Source organism: Calidris pugnax, unplaced genomic scaffold, assembly GCF_001431845.1.
Source record: "Calidris pugnax isolate Ruff unplaced genomic scaffold, ASM143184v1 scaffold178, whole genome shotgun sequence".
Taxonomy (NCBI): domain Eukaryota; kingdom Metazoa; phylum Chordata; class Aves; order Charadriiformes; family Scolopacidae; genus Calidris; species Calidris pugnax.
The window spans coordinates 1,630,751-1,651,313 of record NW_015090986.1 but is presented as its reverse complement, the minus strand read 5'-3'; the positions used below and the strand labels follow the sequence as shown (position 1 = coordinate 1,651,313).

At 53.0% G+C, this 20,563-nt stretch overlaps 1 protein-coding gene across 1 annotated transcript; it reads left to right on the top strand.

Annotated features, from left to right (window-relative positions):
* The first annotated feature begins 31 nt into the window (after positions 1-31).
* On the top strand, positions 32-6,102 carry RAD1 (RAD1 checkpoint DNA exonuclease). Its single transcript, XM_014953991.1, has 5 exons — positions 32-270; positions 1,286-1,394; positions 4,210-4,468; positions 4,853-4,951; positions 5,432-6,102. Exons 1-5 carry the CDS (start codon positions 76-78, stop codon positions 5,613-5,615), a joined length of 846 nt encoding a protein of 281 aa, XP_014809477.1. The 5' UTR covers positions 32-75; the 3' UTR covers positions 5,616-6,102.
* Positions 6,103-20,563: the final 14,461 nt, after the last annotated feature.

Genomic DNA, 20,563 nt, shown 5'->3' with positions numbered 1-20,563 from the left:
CCCCACTTCCGGCCGGCCGCACTTCCGGCCGCCTTGGCTTCCGGCCCCTTCCCGGAAGCGGCGGGGGAGGTCGCCATGCCGCTCTCCGCTCCGCCGCCCGCCAGCGGGCAGCCCTACGTGCTGTCCGCCAGCCTGGACAACGCCCGACATCTCTCCAGCCTCCTCAGGGCCGTTCACTTCCAGGACCACGCCACTTGCTTCGCCACCGCCAACGGCCTTCGGGTGACGGTGGAGGACGCCAAATGCATCCAGGCCAATGCCTTCATCCAGGTGGGGGCCTTACCTTCTTGGTAAAGAAGTGCTTCCTGGTGTCCGGTCTCAATGTCCTCTGGTGTGGCTCTGAACCATTCCCACCCGTCCCTGAGTACCGGGGAGAAGAGCTCAGCACCTCCTTCCCCAGGTCCCCTCCTCAGGAAGCTGTAGAGAGAAATGAGGCCGCCCCTCGGCCTCCTTTTCTCCAAACTATACAAGCCCGAAGTCCTCAGACTCTCCTCACAGGACATTCCTTTCAGCCCTCTCACCAGCTTTGTTACCCTCCTCTGGTCCTATTCACATCCCTTCACATTTTTGTTAAATGCGCACAGTGCCCAAGGTGAGGCTGCACCAATGCTGAATGCAGTGTGACTGTCCCCTGTTTTGACTGGCTGGTCGTGCTGTGCAGTTTGCCCTTTTGGATGCCAATTAAAATATATAATTACTTTTTCAGAAGCAGCTCACATCACCCAGCTTTGTTTCTGAGATACTCTATTTCTGCAGTTACCCCAAAAGCAGCTCATGCCCAGTGGCAAACAGGGTAGTTCACCCCACAGAGTAGTTTACCCACATCAGACTACTGAAAGGCATGTTTCAGCACATATTTCAATGTGCTGAAATTGCTATTCTGATCAGTTCTGTTCTTACATACTTTTTATGATTTGGAATGTTTATTTATGCTCCAAGTGATGATAAGTAAGTAAGTGTTGTTTCTGGAAAAGGGTGACACTTAAATTGTATAGTTCCCTGAATGATTCAGCTCTAGAAGCAGGCAGTTTTAGGCTTTAACATATGTGGCTTGTTTTTAAACTATAAAAGACAAGTGTTTAGGTTTTCATGCTTATGCCATGCCACTTTGTTTCAGTTGTGAGGGTGAAGACCTCTTTTTTGTTTAATGGATATTATTACATGAAGAAATCACTTTGTATTGTGCCGATCTCTGAAACTAGAAGCACTGAATTTGAGGACATAAGTGTAAACTGTAAAATAATTGCAGAAACTCCCCTCTTAATCTCTTTTCTTTCTCTTACAGGCAGAAATTTTTCAGGAATTTGCTGTTCAAGAGGAATCAGTGACGTTCCGGATCAGTTTGTCAGTTCTTCTTGACTGCTTGACCATTTTTGGTACCGGTTCTTTGCCAGGTATGGTGCATGTTTGCCTTGACAGTGTGTGCGTATCAGGTGTAATCACATAATGAAACCTCTGCGTAACTATAGGGACATTTCCAGTCTTGGCAAAACTTGTGACTTCCTCCCCTTAACACCTTCTGAGCATGGCAGCTGTCACTGTTAAGCAGGATCCATCCTGTTTACTGAAGCTAATGCAAGCGTGTGCTGTGGTAACAGTTGATAGAGAGAAGAAAGGGGCTGATGGATGTGAGCCTCACCAGGGTGTCAGGGACCGCTGCAGCAGCAGAGGCTAAAAGAAGCTGATTCAGTTTGGAAGATGGAATAAAGGCTTATGTCTGGGTGACACTATTGGGGTATCTGAGAAACAGAAGAGTCTTCCTGTGAGGATAATGTTTCCTGGGTGGGTGTAAGGCATAAAAGAACCACTTGTTTTGGGAGAGGACCCTTTTGTGACATGAGATCCAATGAGCAACCCCAGCTTGTATCCTTGCTCTGGTTTGGGGCTAAGGATCTCAAACAGTTTCTGTAGTCCTGGTAAGAAAACATATCAAGTAATTTGTTGAGGCATCTCTGGCAAGTGGTGTGATGTTGGGGCTGGAGTTCTGACTGAGGCCAGTGCTGTGTCCTAGGATTGACACATGCCTTTCCCATCGATCTGTTTTCAGTCCAGGGCCCAGATCATCCACATCACATAAATGCTCATTTTTTCCCAAGTGCCCTTCACTTAAGGGGACAACCTGGGCACAGCTGGCAGAATAGTTCCTCTGCAGCCCATTCAGGGTAGTCAGTGTAGATGTAGAGAGCGCTAAGGTTCCTTCTACTAGGGACAGTGCTTCATGGTGTCACGTGCTTTTAGTGGCCAGCGAGGCAGGCTGCACATAGCATCAGGTGAAAAGACCACTGTTTGGCCAAGCTGGGGCAGCCTCTTACCAGAGTTGTCGCTTTCAGCTAAAAAATCATGAGATCTGTCACTATATCTTAGGGCCACAGGGGATCCACACTGGGCTTGCAGGGGACACAAGCTGACTAATTGCTGTGAACTGTAGCAGAAGTCAGCATGTTTCTGTGGCTTGTGCAACCCAGGAACCTCCAGGTACCTGGAGTGTGTGGATTAGGAAATCACAGAATCACAGAATCTTAGTGGTTGGAAGGGACCTCTGAGATCAAGTCCAACCACAAAAAAAAACAAAACAAAAAAAACCCAAAAAACCAAAAAACCAAAAAACCACACCACACCAAACGCCCACCAAAAACACTGCACCCACCAACTAAACCCCACACTGAACACCTCACCATAAACCAATAACCTTGGGCACTAGAGCATGCCCTGAAGAGCCATATCTACACGTTTCTTAAATACCTCCAGGGATGGTGACTCCACCACCTCCCTGGGCAGGCTGTTCCAGTGCCTGACCACTCTCTCAGTAAAGTAATTCTAATATCTAATCTAAATCTCCCTTGCCGCAACTTCAGACCATTTCCTCTGGTCTTGTCATTCGTCCTTTGGGAGAAGAGGCCAACACCTGCCTCTCTACAACCTCCTTTCAGGTAGTTGTAGAGGGCAATGAGGTCTCCCCTCAGCCTCCTCTTCTCCAAACTAAACATGCCCAGTTCCCTCAGCCTCTCCTCATATGTGCTGGTGCAGATTTACTGGGCTTGAAGAAGTCTGCAGAGGTTCCAGGCAGCACCATCAGTTCACTGTGCTCCTGCTTCCAGTGCTTTTATCTGGCACGTTCTGTTCATTCCCTTCATCAGGCTACACCTGCACCTGTCTTGTGAATATTATCTCCAGCTTGCAGATAAGGTACTGAGGAGTGATACTTACCTAAGGTCTCACAAGAAATCTGTGGCTGGATCGGTAGTACTTCAGGTGTTGTAAGAGCACTTTAGGTCTTGCTTATCAAGTGTGTGAGCTACAAAAATAAAGTAGACTGTGTTATTGATCCTGTTTGTAGTCTTTTCAGTGACAGAAGGGTGTGAGAAGCTGCCTTCGCAAGTATGTATACAGATACTGAATTACCTGAGCCCATTTGTTTAAACAAAAAAAAAACCAGGTCTTAGAAATTTATTTCCTATGAGGTTTTTTTTTTTATTTGGTGGTTGTTCAAAAGTATTTTCACAAGCAAAAAATAACTGCAAGTTATTTTGTATACACCCTATGACTGTATGGGTGCTACGTGGTGCGCTCTGTACTTATGTGAAGTAGAGTGATACCACAACAGGTTTTTGGGGCAGTTCTACCATTGCAGCTGCATGTTGAATTCCACCTTCCCCTGCTGTGTGTCCTCCTTTCCTTTGTGACTCTGACCTAAGGACCTAAATCAGCTGTACTAAACAGCACTCTGGTTTTGGGAGATCAGTCATTCGGGTTATGATTACCTAGCAAGAGGATGTGACCACAATGCAGGCTAAGCTGCGTTAACGTCAGTTTGGGTTGCACAAGTAACAACAGTAGTAAAGAAAGGCAGTGTGAACCAGAGAGAGCCTCAGGACTCTGGAGGATTTTCCAGTTCCATTAAACTGTTTGTAGTGTATCCATCTTCATTGTCACAGCTGCTGTGCCCATTTGGTATATGACATGAATTGGATTCGAAGTGGTGTCTACATATAAGTAATTTAATTTTGCTGCATAACCATTAGCACTTCATAGGGCGTCCTATGCACTAAGGCTGCACTAAGCGTGCTAAATTAGCATACTGGGGGCTGAACCAAACGTGTTAAATCAAATTGATCTCTGCCCCGTATGCTAGTAAAGCATGAATTTTCTAAAGTGAACAGATGGGTGAGCTAGGTTTCAGAAGAAAGTACATTTCATTCTCTTTTTCAGGAACAACAACGGCCCTTAGGATGTGTTACCGTGGTTATGGTTACCCCTTGATGCTGTTCTTGGAAGAAGGAGGAGTAGTGACAGTGTGTAAAATTAACACTCAAGAACCCGATCAGTTATTAGACTTTGATTTCTGCAGTACAAAGGTTGTTAATAAAATTATCCTGCAGTCGGAAGGGCTACGAGAAGCATTTGCCGAACTGGATATGACCAGTGAAGTTCTGCAGATTACCATGTCTCCAGATAAACCCTATTTCAGGTACTGGAAACTATGCTTTCAACTCAAATATTCATGCTTGCTAAGGACTGGAGGTACCATGCTTGGTACCTCCCTTGGTAAAGACTGGAATTTTTTAGGGTGAAGGCAGGGAGCTATTTTAGAATATTGCTTTATTTCGATAAAACTTGTAATGAGTAGAGCAAATCACCATATGTAATCTAATTAACAGACTAACACATATATTGACAACCCGGTAAATGTGACACTGATGCAGACAGTTTAGCATTTTTTAATTAAATAAAGCCAAAAAAAATCCGATAGTGTTTTGTGAAACAGCCATTGACATTTGCAAGATAACTGATTCAGACAAGTTTTTGGAGAGCTGTGATCAGGTATTTTGAGACAGTGCCTTTTGTCTTCCAGGTTATCCACTTTTGGAAATGCAGGAAGTGCGCATCTGGACTACCCTCGGGACTCTGATTTGATGGAAGCATTCCACTGTAACCAGACCCAGACGAACAGGTTAGGAAGTCCGTGATCAGTGCCCTCTCTGGCAGCTGATGTGTTCTTGCTGGAAAGCTTAAAACTGTTTTTGCATTACTCTGACATTGATGTGGTCAGTGGGGGCGGGGAAATAACTTCCTGTCTCGTAAAAGTCTGTGTCTTTGATCAAAAGTTATGTGGTAACAATGTCTATCCAATGTTGTTACCAAGAAAAGATAAAATTAGCACATTGCTAATAGGTTTTTAGCTATTCTGTGCTTTAATTGGGAGTAATGCTTCACAGAATCACAGAATGGTAGGGGTTGGAAGGAATCTTTGGAGATCGTCTAGTCCAACTCCCCTGCCAAAGCAGGTTCACCTAGAGGAGGTTGGACAGGAATGCATCCAGGCGAGTTGTGGAGTCTCCTTTTCTGGAGATACTCAAAACCTCCCTGGGCAGCTCCTCTCTGCACAGTGTATTTTTTTCAGCTTACTTTTTTTTTTTTTTTCCTCCTGCAGGTACAAGATTTCTTTACTTAAACCATCTACAAAAGCACTGGCTTTATCTTGTAAAGTGTCCATTCGAACAGATGCTCAAGGATTTCTTTCACTGCAGTATATGATTAGGAATGAAGATGGACAGATCTGTTTTGTGGAATACTATTGTTGCCCTGATGAGGATGTTACTGAAGCAGAACTCTGAGTATATGTTTTAGCGTCTGTATTATATTTACGGATATATAAGAATACTTTATTTTTTTATAAAACTGAATGAAAGCTGTAAAGATTGATAGACTTGATATTGTTGTTGTTGGTTTTTTTAACTCTGGAATTAGAAATACGAACACTCCTTTTTATTCCCTTGGAAGCATTTCTTAGCATTGACTCCAAAACCTGAAGCTGAAGAAGCAAAGAGGGTAGTTGATCTCCTGTAGACACTGATCCCAGCACAAATGTTAAAGTGGTGTTCATGTAGTACGTTGCTTTTTACAGTGTTCTCCAAGAATTTTTATTTGTGTTTTTTGTCTTTGTCTTGTTCTAAGCAATTACAAAACTTTTGTTGTTAAAAAATACAAAGGACAAACAAAAAGGGCTCCTATAAACCAATTTTTAACTCGGGAAACAACTCAGTACAAGCACGTGGAACGACAGGATTTGTAAAAGTAACTGGAATAAACTATTTTATTAAATCCACAATCTCCACATACATACAAATCTTTTGAAGAAGACACACACCATTGAAACTTATTACGGAAAAATGCCCACCAGCTTTCTAAGCTTTCTGTTACAGGCGACAGCAGGTGCTATGCATACAAGATGATCTCTACCTTAGATTATGATTATAGGTGAAGGGTAAGAGGAGAAAATGATCTAATAGTCTGGTCTAAACATGCATCTAACTTCTCTCGTATGCAGCTAAGGCCCTACCCGATAATTAGTGACTGGGTGACAAGTGTGCAAACAGCTTGAATTTAGGGTCTTTGGGTAAGTCTCTGCATTGCACTCTGAAGTCAAACGTAGGGTTTTTTTATGTGCGTGCAGCACCTGATTTACCTCCACTTTGTGAAAGCAACTGATACTCTTACCTTTGGCTTTCTACCAAGTCTGAGCTCTTACCAGCTTCAAATTATGCTCCTCATCAATCAGTAGATGATGTAAGTGTGTAATCAGTAAGTATGCCGAGGACTCCGAGTTGGGAAGGAGTGTTGATCTGCTGGAGGGCAGGAAGGCTCGTGAGAGGGATCTGGCTGGGCTGGCTGGCTGGGCCGTGGCCAATGATGTGAGGTTTACCAAGGCCGAGTGCCAGGTCCTGCACTTGGGTCCCACCGAGGCCACGAACGCCACAGGCCGTGGGAAGAGTGGTTGGAGAGCTGCTCGGAGCCAAAGGAGCTGGGGGTGCTGGTGGACAGCCCGCTGAAGATGAGCCAGCAGCGTGCCCAGGCGGCCAAGAGCATCCTGGCCTGTCTCAGGAGTAGTGTGGCCAGCAGGACTGGGGCGGTGCTGATCCCCTGGTACCAAGCAGTTGCGAGGTCCCACCTCGAATGCTGTGTCCAGCTCTGGCCCCTCACTGTGGCCACAGGGGGGTTCTTGCCACGCTTCCCCTTGCCCGGCTCCTGCTCCAGCCAGAAGTGTCTGGGGTGGTGGGGCTAGGGGGTTGGCTGCAGGGGTGCTTTGGGGGAAGGCTGGGAACATGGTAGCCAAAGGCTGTCGGCACTAGGGGCCTCCATGTCTGGCTGGTGTGCCACTGGCACTCTGTGGCCCTGTGGCCACCATTCCTGTAAAGTTTCAGTCACCTAAAGGGAGGCCCAAACAAGACCAGATGTTGAAAACTCACCAAAACTATTTATTGAACAACAATTTGAGTACTCACAAAGGAAACAGAAAGGGAAAAGGAAGGGAAATGTGTAGTCACCTCAAGTGGATCCAGTGAAGTCTTGTTGGTCTTTCTACTCAGGCTGTCAGAGATGACTGGAGCTCCAAGCTCACCTCTTAAGTCTCTTTGGCTACCTTTTATGCTTTTGGTGTCCCCTCATTTGCATGCAAAGCATGGTGGAGTGGTTCTAGAAGGCTGTTATTTACACATGAAGGTAGTTGGGCAGTCCATCATCTGCATGTGAGGTGTTGTGGGACAGTTGTAGGATGTGCTTGGTTTGGCAAGTGTGTGATGAAGGACAGGGGTCACACAGGAGTCTTTTGATGCCATTCTCACAGTGTTTACTGAATCTTTCAGCTTGCACAAGAGCCCTCTAGAGCAAAAGTCCCAGCAACAGCAGCAGCAAGGTCAGCACAACCCCTGCATATGAGGCACCCAAAACCGACCCTCCACTCCACACATCCCTGGCAGACAGTTCCATGGGCAAACAGCGCACAAGTAGGGTTTGAAGCCCAGTTCCAATTTTAGAGTCCCACACCAGCCCGTGACTCAAATACTGCTGATCTCTGTTCCTGGATCCAGTGGGTCTCATCCACAGTGGTTATATGTAGTAGTCGGAGGTAGAAAGAGAAGAAGGAAGGTGAGCAGTCATATATTTGACAAGGCAGATGCTTGTCATTAAAAATATAAAATCACTTAATAACAGTAAATCCATTCTCATCAACCTTGCTCCCCACCCCATCAGTCCCAGAGACTGTAAGAATGAAGCAAACCAGGAGCTAGGAGAGAGTCCATCAAACCAGCCTCTTGGTTGCAGTTGAGGAAAAGCTCGGCAGACTGGCCCACAATATTTCATTTTCACATGGGATTTTTCAATGGATGTGTTAATTTTCAGTTTATGATATACCATTACTTAAGATTATGGCATAAATGAGGCCTGATAGAGGTTGGGAAAAATTCAAAACTTTACTTGTAAAGATGCTTAGTAATAAAGAAGGAAAACAGGAAAGAATGCAAGTCAGCAGAGAGAACTTTAACGCAAAGGATAGTCACCACTGTAGATCCAGTGACATCTCGCAGGTCCCAGTCCATCTTCTCTTGGTGGGGGAATTCCGCTGTGAGTCTGACTCTTGTCGCTTTTATAGTTGCCATGACGTCTCCTGTCTAGCTTTCAGCTAACCATAGCAACCACATGTTCCTCTGTGTTCACACCAGGGTTGCATGGACCCATTCGCTTGTCCGTCACGCGCTGTCCACACAACCCACTTATCTTGGTGGAACAGGATACACGGGCAATGTTGCTTTGGGACCAGGAACAGTACTGAGAAAGTCAGTAATGTTTCGCAAAGGATGCTGGAGACAAAAGCAGTCATCGATCTTCAGAGTAGGGACACAATCAAAGTTACATCTTGAGGTCAAGAGATTCCTTGCTGCAACAGATCCTCCATAAGTGGTGCTAAACTTTGAGATCTTAGCTAAGTGATACAAAAGGATTGATTGCGTGTCTATAATCCTTTAGACCTAAAGAGCTGAGCAAGCTGGTGAGGGGTTTGGAGCACAAGTCTTGGGAGGAGTGGCTGAGGGAACTGGGGTTCTACAGCCTTGAGAAAAGGAGGCTGAGAGGAGACCCTATAGCACACTTCAACTCCCAGAAAGGAGGTTGTAGCGAGAGGGGTGTCGGTCTCTTCTCCCAAATTGGAAGGGATAAGACAAGAGGAAGTGGCCTCAAGTTGCACCAGCAGGAGTTCAGATTGGATATTAGGAAAATTTCTTCACTAAAAAAGGCTGCCCAGGAAAGTGGGGGAGTTGCTCTTCGTGGAATAATTTAAAAGCCATGTAGATGAGGCACTGAGGGACATGGCTTAGCGGTGACTTGGCATTGCTGGGTTAATGCTCAGACATGACGATCTTAAAGGTGATGATCCTGGGAGTCTAGGGATACCTATCTACAGGATGGGGCCAGACTCTTCTCAGGAGTGCCCAGGGAGAGGAAAAGGGACAACGGGCGCAAAATGGAACACAGGAAATTGCGTCTTGACACAAAGAGAAACTTCTTTACTTTGAGGGTACCAGAGAGGTTGTGGAGCCGCCTTCTCTGGAGATATTCCAAACCTGCTTGCATGCGTTCCTGTCGAAGCTGCTGTTAGTGACCCTGCTTTGGCAGGTGGTTGGGCTGGATGGTCTTCGGAGGTCCCTTACAACTCCTGCCAGTCTGTGATTCTGTGATTCTGGGACCCATCCCAATGGGCAGCAGGTTCCAATATAGTATGATTCCATACCTGGACAACCCTGATGCGGCCCCCCAGCTGTTAGGGGATGGTGGGGCTCATCAAGGTGTGGGGGCAGCAGAGCAGAGTAGATCCACCACACAGGTAAGGAGCCAGGCCGGGAAGGAGAAGGGCAATGCAGGACAGGGAAGAAAAGCTCAAAGAGCATGTGAAGTACCGCTGCCTTTTTATTAATCAATGGCAGACACAGGCCATTCATCACAACTAGCATTCTCTCCGGGCAGGATCCTCTTCCTACACGCCCTCCAGAGATCTGATGGATGGACCTCCAGGAACTGGCTGGATAGCTGCCCTCAAAGGATTGTGGTCAACGGCTCAACGTTCAAGTGGAAGCCAGTGACGAGTGGCGTTCCTCAGGGGTCAGTACTGGGACCGGTGCTGTTTCCCGTCCTTATCGGAGAGGTGGAGAGTGAGATTGAGTGCACCCTCAGCAAGTTTGCCGGTGACACCAAGCCGTGTGGGGCGGTTGACACGCTGGAGGGAAGGGATGCCATCCAGAGGGACCTGGACAGGCTTGAGAGCTGAGCCTATGCAAGCCTCTTGAAGTTCAACCAGGCCAAGTGCAAGGTCCTGCATGTGGGAAATGCAATGCCAGGCACAAGTACAGGCTGGGCAGAGAATGGATTAAGAGCAGCCCTGAGGAGAAGGACTTAACGGGGGTGGAGGACGAGAAGCTCCACGTGAGCCGGCAATGTGCGCTGCCAGCCCAGAAAGCCACGTCCAGTGCCTCTGGCCTTCTTGTGGGGCTGTCACCACTGGTGGGGCCGCCACCACTGGTGGGGCCACTCTCCACCCGCCTCAGCACCTCAAGCGTGCCTCAGGGAGGAACTGCTACTGCTGCTCAGCCTGTGATGGAGAAGCAACGGCCTCTGCCATGGCCAATTCCATGCCCAGCAACTCTGAAGCGGCCCCCAGCTGTCAGGGGCTGGTGGGGCTCAGCAAGGAGTGGGGGCGGCCCAGCAGGGTAGGGTGTGTGGGGGCAGCAGGGCAGTGCGTGATGGGGAAGAAGAGCTCAAATGGCACATGAAGTTCCACTGCCTATTTATTAATGGCTGGCAGACACAGGTTGGGCAGTGCAGCCAGCCTTCTCCCAGGGCGGGATCCTCTTCGCTCATGCCCTCCAGAGCCGGGAGCAGAGTGCCTGCAGGTGGAAGCCGGAGGGAGGCTCTTCAACCACAGCCTTAAGGTTCAGCAGGGTTTGAGTCGCCAGGGAAGAGACGCAAATGCTGCCATCCTTTGCCGCGCCTTCAAGGGCTGGGGTGGAAAAGAAGAGAGCCGAGGTCAGAGCCCAGGTCTGCAGAGGCCTCCAGAGCCCCTCTTCTGGCCAGGGCCACCCCTGCCCCCCATCTCTTCTCACAGCCTGGACAGAGCCAGAGGCACCGGCATCAGCCGCAACGTGCTGGCCACCAATGTCCCACATGCCCCTGAAACGTCTCTGTGCTCTGCCCACACCTGCCCTCGCCTGCCCAAGGAGGGCTCTGCTCCCTGCTCCAGGACAGGGACTGGAGCTCCCCACCAGCCCTCGCAGACACCCCACGCTCACCGTTGCAGACCAGCTGGAGGTTCTCCTGGTGCCGATCCCTCAGCTTCCGCCCGGCGAGCCCTAGGAGCACACAGCCCGTCACAGACCCTGCTGGCCTGACGGCCACAGCAGCCCGGCTGCCCCCACCGGCCCCAGGGGCCTGGCCACGCGCCCTCCTCCCCTTGGGCCCGCCTCAGCCCAGGCTGCTTCCCTGAGGGCGAAGGGAGGGACGCCCGGCGGGGTTGTGGCTCACCAATGAACCTGACGGCCGCCTCGCGCAAGGGCTGCTGTGGGCTCCGCAGGTAGGGCAGGCTCCGCTGCAGGTACTTCTCCACCCTGCTGCTGCCCTCCGCCAGCTGGAGAGAGCACGAGGGCACAGGGTTGGCCCAGAGCCTCCCCCTGCGCCCAGGGCTGCCCTTCCCTGCCTTCCCCTGCCGCAGTGGGCAGGGCAGTTGGGCACTGGGGGAGACAGGCTTCTCCAGTGGGGCTGTGGGGCATCAAGGCCACCCTTACCAGGCACTCGCCGATCTTCCAATGCTCCTTGGTCTTGAGGAGCTTCCTGAGCTGTCGCCGCTTCAGGAACTTGGCAGCTCTAAGGAGGGCTTGTGAAGAGGCCTGCAGAGCAGCAGAGACTGGGAGGTGGCACCGCTGCCCGGGGGACAGGACCTGCGTATCCCTGGGCAGGGAGGGGGATGGCAAGGCTCGGGGCTCCAAGCCCTGGCCTCCGACATCTGCAGGCACCACTGGAAAGCCCATGGGGGCTCCAGTGCTTAGATGCTTGTGGCCGCACCATGGTGCTCTGCTCTGCTGCATGGAGCAGGGCACGGGTAGGAAATGTCCCTGCCCGCCTTCTCAGCTGCTGCCAGCTCTGCGGCTGCAGGCAGGGGGGGGCTCTGACCCCTCCTCAGGGCTCCACTTGCCACACATTCAAAGGGCTTTGAAATCCCCACCTGAGCCACACTGGGCTCGTAATCGTGTAGGTGGAAGAACAGCGGCATCAGGCTCCTCTGCACGTCCTTCCGCATCTGCCTTCTGTGGGTGCCAACTGCAACCTCCATCACATCTCTGCAGAGGAGGATGGAGCGCTCTCGCACGTAGCTGGACTCCTAGGAGGAGAGAAGGGAGAGGGGAGGACCTCAGTCCCGGCTCCTCCAAGCCCACGGGGAGGAGACGAATGCTTGTGGCTCTCCCTCTGCATTGAGGAGAAGAGCACATGCACGCAGATGGACACGCCACCATGAGCCAGGCATGTGTGCCCTCCGCCCCCAGCATGCTGACCAAGCCTGCGCTCTCCCAACGCCTTACGTTTTCAAAGAGTGGCAGGAGCATCTTGAACAGCTGGGGAGCAATGGGGCCAACCGTCTTGCTGTCCGCCAGGCGGAGTGTGCTGCCCAGGACAGTCAGGGCCCCAGTCCTGATGTCATCCTCACTGTCCTGCAGTCGCTGCGTCACCTCTGGCAGCAGGCATTGCAGTATCGCTGCCTACATGAAACACACCATTGGGTTGTGTGAGCCAATCGAGGGAGGACTGCACGGGCAAACCCAGGCTGCATGTGGAGTGTGTGGGGTGGTCGGGCAGAGATCTCTCCGCCTGCAGCACAGCCCAGGGCCTGGCCTGAAGCGCTCACGGGCCCCTGAGCAGGGCAACAGGGGCCGCGGGCACCGTTCCTGCTGCTCCCAATTCCTGGCCAAGCCCCAGGAAGCCGCTGCGCGCACTGCGCCTGCAGCCCAGCCCCGTGCCCACACCGGCACTGTGCCCAGCTGCCCCTGCCCACCTTCTTGCGTCTCCCGGAGAGCATGACCAGGACTTGCACTGCCAGCCTGCGCAGCAGCACCTCCTGGCTCTTGAGGTGGGCCTGCAGGACGGACAGGACCTGGCCATCGACTTGCTCCATCTTGGTAGAATCCAGGAGCTGAAAGGCAATGGGCAGCAGAGTGAGAGCTGGGCACAGCCAGCTGGTCTCCTGGAGTGCTCGCGGCAAGGCACCATGTCTGGTCACAGCCCAGGCGGGAGGCAGTAGGGTCCACAAAGCGCCCTCGCCACCTCCCCTCTGCCCTCTGCCTCCCGCAGGAGCCCAGCTTCCCCCCGCCAGCCCTCAGAGAGGCAGCGCGTGCCAGCAGGCCCACCTCCACAAAGACTGTCATGGCACCAACGTCCTGCACGGTCCGTCTCTGGAGGAGGGCCAGGACCGCCTCTTCAGAGATGGCGGCACAGCGCTCCGGTGCTTCCCGCTGCAGAACCCTGGCCGGGGGAAGAAGGCCTTGGTGGCACTGAGCCGGGCGGGCAACCCTCGCTGGGGCTGCGCTCTCAGCCCCGGCCGTTACCCCACAAGGCAGGCCACGCGGGGCAGCCCTGCCTGGGAGCCCTGCCTTGCCTGCTGACGTCCCAATTCCCACCAGGAAGGGGACCATGCAGGCAGCCCTTCCTCACCAGGGAGAAACTCTAGGCCAGGCAAGGGCAGCTGAGCAGGCTCTTACCTCGTCAGCATGGCCACACCGCGGGGGTAGGTCTTGGTGCTCAGGAGCATGTCCCAAGCACCCTTCCTCCTCATCTCTTCCACCAGGGAGGCACCGCCCAGGCACTGGAAGAGAGCTTGTGCCGTTCTTACAGCAGTCCTGTAGGCAGAGCAATGCGTGGTCACCCACGGAGCCCCGGCCCTGGGTCGGGGCCTGCCGAGAGAGCAGGGACAGGGACAGGGCACGCGAGGAGTGCCGCAGCACCTGAGCACTGAGGGATGCTTGGCCTTCCTGCTCCTGCCAGAGCAGCTCTTCCGTAGGCCGTCCAGGCTGCAGGAGATCTGGAAGAGCACTGCCATGAAGAGCTGGCCAAGAAGGGCGAGCACGGAGCGTCGGCTGGAGGGCACCAGGAAGATCTCGCGCATGGCCCCGGCCACCTGCAGAAACAGGGCGGGATGTCTCTCACTGCAGAGGTGTCCCTGCGGCGCAGGCTGCTCTGGCCAGCAGCCGCCCTGCCCCGGGCTTCCGCACTGCAGAGGTGGCTGGAGGGGGCGGGCAGGGAGCAGAGCCACCAGGGCAGCAGGGCTGTGGCACAGCTGAGGGCCCTGGGCCAGGTGCCCCATAGAGGGCTGGCTATGGGACAGGCGGAGAGGGCAGGAGGAGCTGGAGAGGGGCGCACAGCCCTGGCGGGATGGAGGAAGCCTTGTCCAGACACTCACGGCCAGGAAATCTCGGCAGCTGTAGACTCCCGTGGTGCTGTACCGCCTGATGCATCGGTCACAGTCCAGCAGCAGTGTCCTCAGCATGTCGCCCACGAGCCAGGGCTCGCAGGCCAGCATGTTCCACATGGCCCTGGCAGTGCTGTGGATGCAGAGCACGCTGTCAGCGGGACCACCCCGGCCTCCAGCCCTCCTGCCTGGGCACGCCTTGCAGGTCCTGAGCTGCCCCCGAGCCTGACGGGCTACCTACTTGTCACCGAGCAGGGAAATCCGCAGCAGGCTGGTGGTCACCTTCCGAGGGTCCAAGCTGGCCGCTTGCAGAAAGGTCCTCCTCAGGATGTCCTGGAGTGGCCTCCGGCTGACACAGCCCAGCTGCCCGTGGATGGTCTGCACCAGCTCGTCCACCTGGCGGAGGCAGCGAGATGGAGCGGGTTGGAGCATGGAGCATGGCCCCGCTGCCACCAAGAACTGCTTCCCTCCCGCCACCCTTTCCTGGCCTCAACGGCCAACCCTCAGGCGCTCCCAAGCCCTGGGCTCGGGGCGGGGGGAACGGCCCCTGCAGGGCGCGTGCCCAGGCCAGTCCAGCTCCACGCTGCCTACCCTCATCAGACAGGAGTGCGAGCCTCTCAGCACCGTCTCCAGCATCTTGGCAACCAGTCCTGTGTCAAAAGGCCTTGGGTACTTTGCCATGTTTTTCAAGACGGTGAGGATGAACTCCTCCCTCTCATGCTGGAGAAAGGGACTCCCAAAGAGCTGAGGGAGAGAGGGAGAGAAAAGGTGTCCCGCTGAGTGCCCTGGTGGCGAGGACCGCTGACGCTGCAGGCAGCCTCAGCTCGCCAGTGGCCGGGATGGCCAGAGCTGCTGCGCACATGCTGGCCTGAAGCCTTGGACTACTCCCTGCACAGAGGTGGTGGCTTCCCACAGCCTGATGGGCGGGAGGCTGTGCCATCCCCCACCGTGGCCGATGCGCTGGTTTGTCCCAGGCTGCTGCCACCCCCACAGCCAAGACCCCAGCACGGGTGGAGCTCCTTACCGTCTCCTGGTCAATGCCATCCTTGGGCCGCATGGTGCCGGTGCTTTCCTGCTCCAAAAGTGGCGCCGGGTCCTCGTATACTGCGTGGTAGCCTGGTCAGAAGGGGAAAACGCAGCGTGAGCGGCGGGAACAACAGAGAGCTGGGGGCAGCAGGTGAGGGCGTCAAGGAGAGCTCTGTGCCTGGCTGCTGCCCTGCTCCAGCCTCGCAGGAGGTGACTGCCCTTTCCTCTGGCAGAGGCCCCAGCCCACCCCAGCCTCTCTTACCATGTCGGATTTGAAGAAGGAACCTGTGGAAGGCACACAGTGCCTTCCCAGCCCCACGGCTGATCTCCTTGTCCTCCTCGGCATAGCAGATGGTGAGGAGCCCCATCAGCTGCCCCAGGAATGGCAGAGGATTCTTCAGGAAGTGGAAGGGGCTGCTGTCACGCAAGTCCTGTGGCAGAGAGGAGTCAGAAGTAGCCGCAGCTCTGGAGGGCTGTGCCCTGCACGGCGCCCCGCGGAGACCCATCCTGCGGCAGCCGCCTCAGGGCCAGGAGCGGGCTGGGCAGCAGCCCAGGGGAGGCAGGCAGGGAGGCAGGGCTCCTGGGATGGAGCTGGCTGCCCAGAAAGAAGGCCCAGGAGGCAGCAGCTCCCAGAGAGAGGGGCAAAGCCGCTGGCGCAGGGCTGAGCCTTGCTGAATTCCCTGCCCTAAGCCTAGGCTTCCCTCGCTGGGAGCCCAGCGCTGGGGGCTACATTGGGGCAGCAGCCTTGGGGTGAGGGGTGCTGAGAGGTGGCCTGCGCTGCAGGCCCCTTACCTCCAGCATGCAGGAGGGTCTCAGCTGCTGGATCAGGCTTACAATCCTGCCCACAGCCCTCCGGCACCTAGCCACCACTGGGGATGTCGTGAGGGGCAGCAGGACCTGGGAAGGCAAAAGCACATGGTTGTCTTTGGGAAAGGACAGCGGCTCCGGGAGAGTGGTGGCTCAGCAGTGCCAGCTGCCCGAGCAGGGGAGCGGGGAAGGATGCTCAGACGCCTTCCCCTGCTTGGCTTCCAGGCTGGGCTTTGCATGCTCCCGAAGGTCATTTCTCTTTAGGGTAGGGCAAGGAAGAGAGCTTGGGAGCCCCGCTCGTGGCAAACGCCTGACCTGCAGTAGCATGAACACTGCCTGGATGCTGGAACTCGCCGAAGCCCCAGCCATCGCCACCTCCGGCACACCGTCCTGTGATCTCAGGGTCTGTCAGGGGATAGAGCAGGTGGCACGCTTGGCCTGGCCCTTCTGCCTTGCAGGGACCTGCCTTGACTGCTTTCCGCCTGAGGCGGGCTTCAGCTGCCCGCTGCCCTCGGGAGAGGCCTCAGCCTCTCCCTGCTCTCCCCTCCTCTCCTCTCCTCTTCCCGCAGCCAAAGCCAACTAGGAAAACGCAGGCAGGGACCACCCGGCAGGCTCTCCCATACCTCACCCATCGCTTACCTGAGCATGGAGGGAAGCACGTCGGCCGTCCCTCCTGCGTGCCAGGGGTGACAGGAGAACACGCGCTTTGGGCACAGACGTTCCCGCACGCTCGGAGTCACTCATGTCCGTCTCTCACGAGAGCCCTGGACACAGTGTACTGGACTGGCACGTGCTGCTGGGCATCACCAGCTGCCACAAGGGGAGGTCACAAAGGGCCCCCTGTGACCTGCCACCCCAGCCGGGAGGGGCCGTCCGGCCCCCCATTGTGACCCAGGCTCTCCCAGGGGAACTGGCCCAACCATGGCTCTGGCTGCAGCCTCCCGTTCCCTCTGCATGCGTCCCATGGTGCCAGTGGGACTCCACAGCCCCTTTGGCTGGAGGACTGAAACCTGCCTGTGCGCTCAAGGAGCAGCCTGCCCACCACCCGCAGAAATACGTCCCGACCCCTGCCACAAGCAGGGACGTCTTCCCTTCAGTCAGGTTGCTCAGAGCGTCCTCCAACCTGACCCTGAACGCTTCCAGCAGTGGGGCACCCACAGTTTCTCTGGGCAACCTGCTCCAGCGTCCCACCACCCTCACTGTAAACCATTTCTTTCTCAGATCTTGTCTCAATCTACCCTCCTTTAGTTCAAGACCATTGCCCCTCATCCTGTCCCTTACGTGTTAAAGGCTCAGAGCTCAATACTGGGGCCGCTTCTCTTTAATATTCTTATCAAGAACTGGGACGAGGGGATCAATCGCACCCTCAGGAAGTGTGCCGAGGACTCCGAGTTGGGAAGGAGTGTTATCTGCTGGAGGGCAGGAAGGCTCGTGAGAGGGATCTGGCTGGGCTGGCTGGCTGGGCCGTGGCCAATGATGTGAGGTTTACCAAGGCCGAGTGCCAGGTCCTGCACTTGGGTCCCACCAAGGCCACGAACGCCACAGGCCGTGGGAAGAGTGGTTGGAGAGCTGCTCGGAGCCAAAGGAGCTGGGGGTGCTGGTGGACAGCCCGCTGAAGATGAGCCAGCAGCGTGCCCAGGCGGCCAAGAGCATCCTGGCCTGTCTCAGGAGTAGTGTGGCCAGCAGGACTGGGGCAGTGCTGATCCCCTGGTACCCAGCAGTGGCGAGGTCCCACCTCGAATGCTGTGTCCAGCTCTGGCCCCTCACTGTGGCCACAGGGGGGTTCTTGCCACGCTTCCCCTTGCCCGGCTCCTGCTCCAGCCAGAAGTGTCTGGGGTGGTGGGGCTAGGGGGTTGGCCGCAGGGGTGCTCTGGAGGAAGGCTGGGAACATGGTAACCAGTTATCTTTCTGTGACTTAAAACCAAATTTGTCTTGAAAGGCGATTACATTTTCAAACTGACTTATTAATAGCAGCAGGTGGTTTCTGTCTGGGAAATGCTGACGTTTTGCTGGTGAAGCCACTAGCCTCCTCTTCGTCTTAGTTCATCTGTAATACAATTCAGTTCCTTGGAATTTCAGCTGATACTAATTTACCCTTTTGCCTGCAGTATTCATGTTGAATTGGTAAATGAAGGTAGAAGCCAGTATTTATTTATTCATTACACACAACTGTAACATATGAAAGCACGGACCCCGGTCGGTGATGCAACCAGAATAATTTATTATAACAAACAGGCAGCTTATATAGTACTAATGTATCTTCTTTCCCAACTGACATGCCCCTGCAGCCCCCAGCTGCCAAGTGGGCGGAATTCCCCTCCATCAGTAGGGTCGGGTAGGTACTGTTTATGAGTGGTTAGGACTTGATCACAGGCCTACCCCTGACAGTGTTCCTGCTTCTTCTGTTTCTTCTTCTGGTCTCTGCTTCTTCCACAGTCCTGTTCACCACCACACAACTGTTCTGGCAACATTATTGTTTTGTGTCTAGTAATTTATTACACATCTGCAAGAATGCTGTGGCTGAAATATTTCTGCATGTGCATGTCCCCATTCCTATCCTGCTACTCTCTAATAACACTGTTAAGAATCGAAAGAAGAGAGCAATGTTGCCTAATTTAAATTATTTGTGAAATTTGTTTTCCTTCTTAATGGCCTTTTTAGTCTCAATAACCTCAATAGACATAAAGAAACGTCTGCCTGTGTTCCATGGAGTGTTGTATTCACATCACTGCTAAAAATGGGCCTAGCTTCTTACTCACTGATAAGGGAGTGCAGTTTCTGGAGAGTTTTTTACAGTGGCCAGCTGTGGAAAACAGAGAGGTGGGCTGTGGTTTTGTCACAAGTTGCACTTCACCTTTCACAACTCTCCATTGCAAACAGTCTGCTCAAAACAGAAGGTCTATGGACTGAGCTGGGCATTGGACCAGATGTGGAGACTGCAGATCACACTGCAAGAGATATCTTCCTGCCCCGGGCTGTGTTTCCAGCGTTGTTGACCTGTGGGTAGTTTCTACAGCTCTAGGCTGTAGTCAATTTTTGCTATTTGTCAGAAGAGAAAGTCCTGCTTTGCCCATGTGGAAAACAGTATGTTCATATGTTTCTAAGTTGGTTGCTCTACAATTCAACAGAATACAAGTCTGGCCTGTATCAGGAACAGTGTGGCGAGCAGGGCCCGAGAAGTGATCATCCCCCTGTACTCGGCACTGGTGAGACCCCACCTCGAGTACTGTGTCCAGTTTTGGGCCCCCTACCACAAGAGGGACATTGAGGTGCTGGAGCAGGTCCAGAGAAGGGCAACGAAGCTGGTGAGGGGTCTGGAGCACAAGTCTTACGAGGAGAGGCTGAGGGAGCTGGGGTTGTTCAGTCTGGGGAAGAGGAGACTGAGGGGCGACCTTATAGCTCTGTACAAGTACCTGAAAGAACGCTGTAGAGAGACGGGGGTTGGTCTCTTCTCCCAAGTTACAGATGTCAGGACAAGGGGCAATGGCTTCAAGTTACGCCAGGGGAAGTTCAGGTTAGATATTAGGAAACATTTCTTTACTGAAAGGGTTATCAGGCATTGGAATGGGCTGCCCAGGGAGGTGGTGGAGTCCCCATCCCTGGAGGTATTTAAGAAACGTGTAGACATGTTTCTTCAGGGCATGCTCTAGTGCCCAAGATTATTGGTTTGTCGTGGGCTGCTGAGTGGGTGGGTGATGGTTTTTTTGGTTTGGTTGTTGTTGTGTGTTTAGGTGGTGGGTGGTGGGGGGTTTTTTTGTGTTTTTTTTTTTGGGGGTTTTTTTTTTTTTTTGTGGTTGGACTCGATGATCTCTGAGGTCCCTTCCAACCCCCACAATTCTGTGATTCTGTGATTCTGTGATTTGGTTTTATTTCGAGTTTAAAATGCTTTTTTTGACCATTTTTCACCTCTGCTTATGTCAGCAAGAGTGTATTTTCAGAGTACACAGTGTCAACAGTTTACTTTTGTTGTCTTCTGTGCAGATCATCCATCTATTGCAATAAATTTTACCTTTGAAAAACAATTACAAATCTTTGAACTGCAGCACTAATAAAGATACCTAACAATATTCTAATTCACTCTTATTTACCTTTTTTTCCCCCACACTTAAGTATTCCGTATAGGTGAATTTCCTTTTGGCTTACTGTATCAATTTCTTCAGTGAAAAAACAAAATTATGGCCTTGTGAGAAACACCGACTCACATCTTAGAATTTAAAGAGGACAAAGTCACCGAAGCAAAGGTTAAAAAAATAATTTATTAATACGAAACAGCGCTGAATCGGGTGCACCAAAAATAGATGCACGATGATCTTTTATCTTTCAGGTATTTTATACCTTTATCCCGGCCGCTTGAGTCTCTGTCTCCCTTCTCATTGGCTGAGAAGTTGGAGCTCACATTCTTCCCGACCGCTTGACCTATTACAGGTTTATTTTGCACTTTTTCCCATA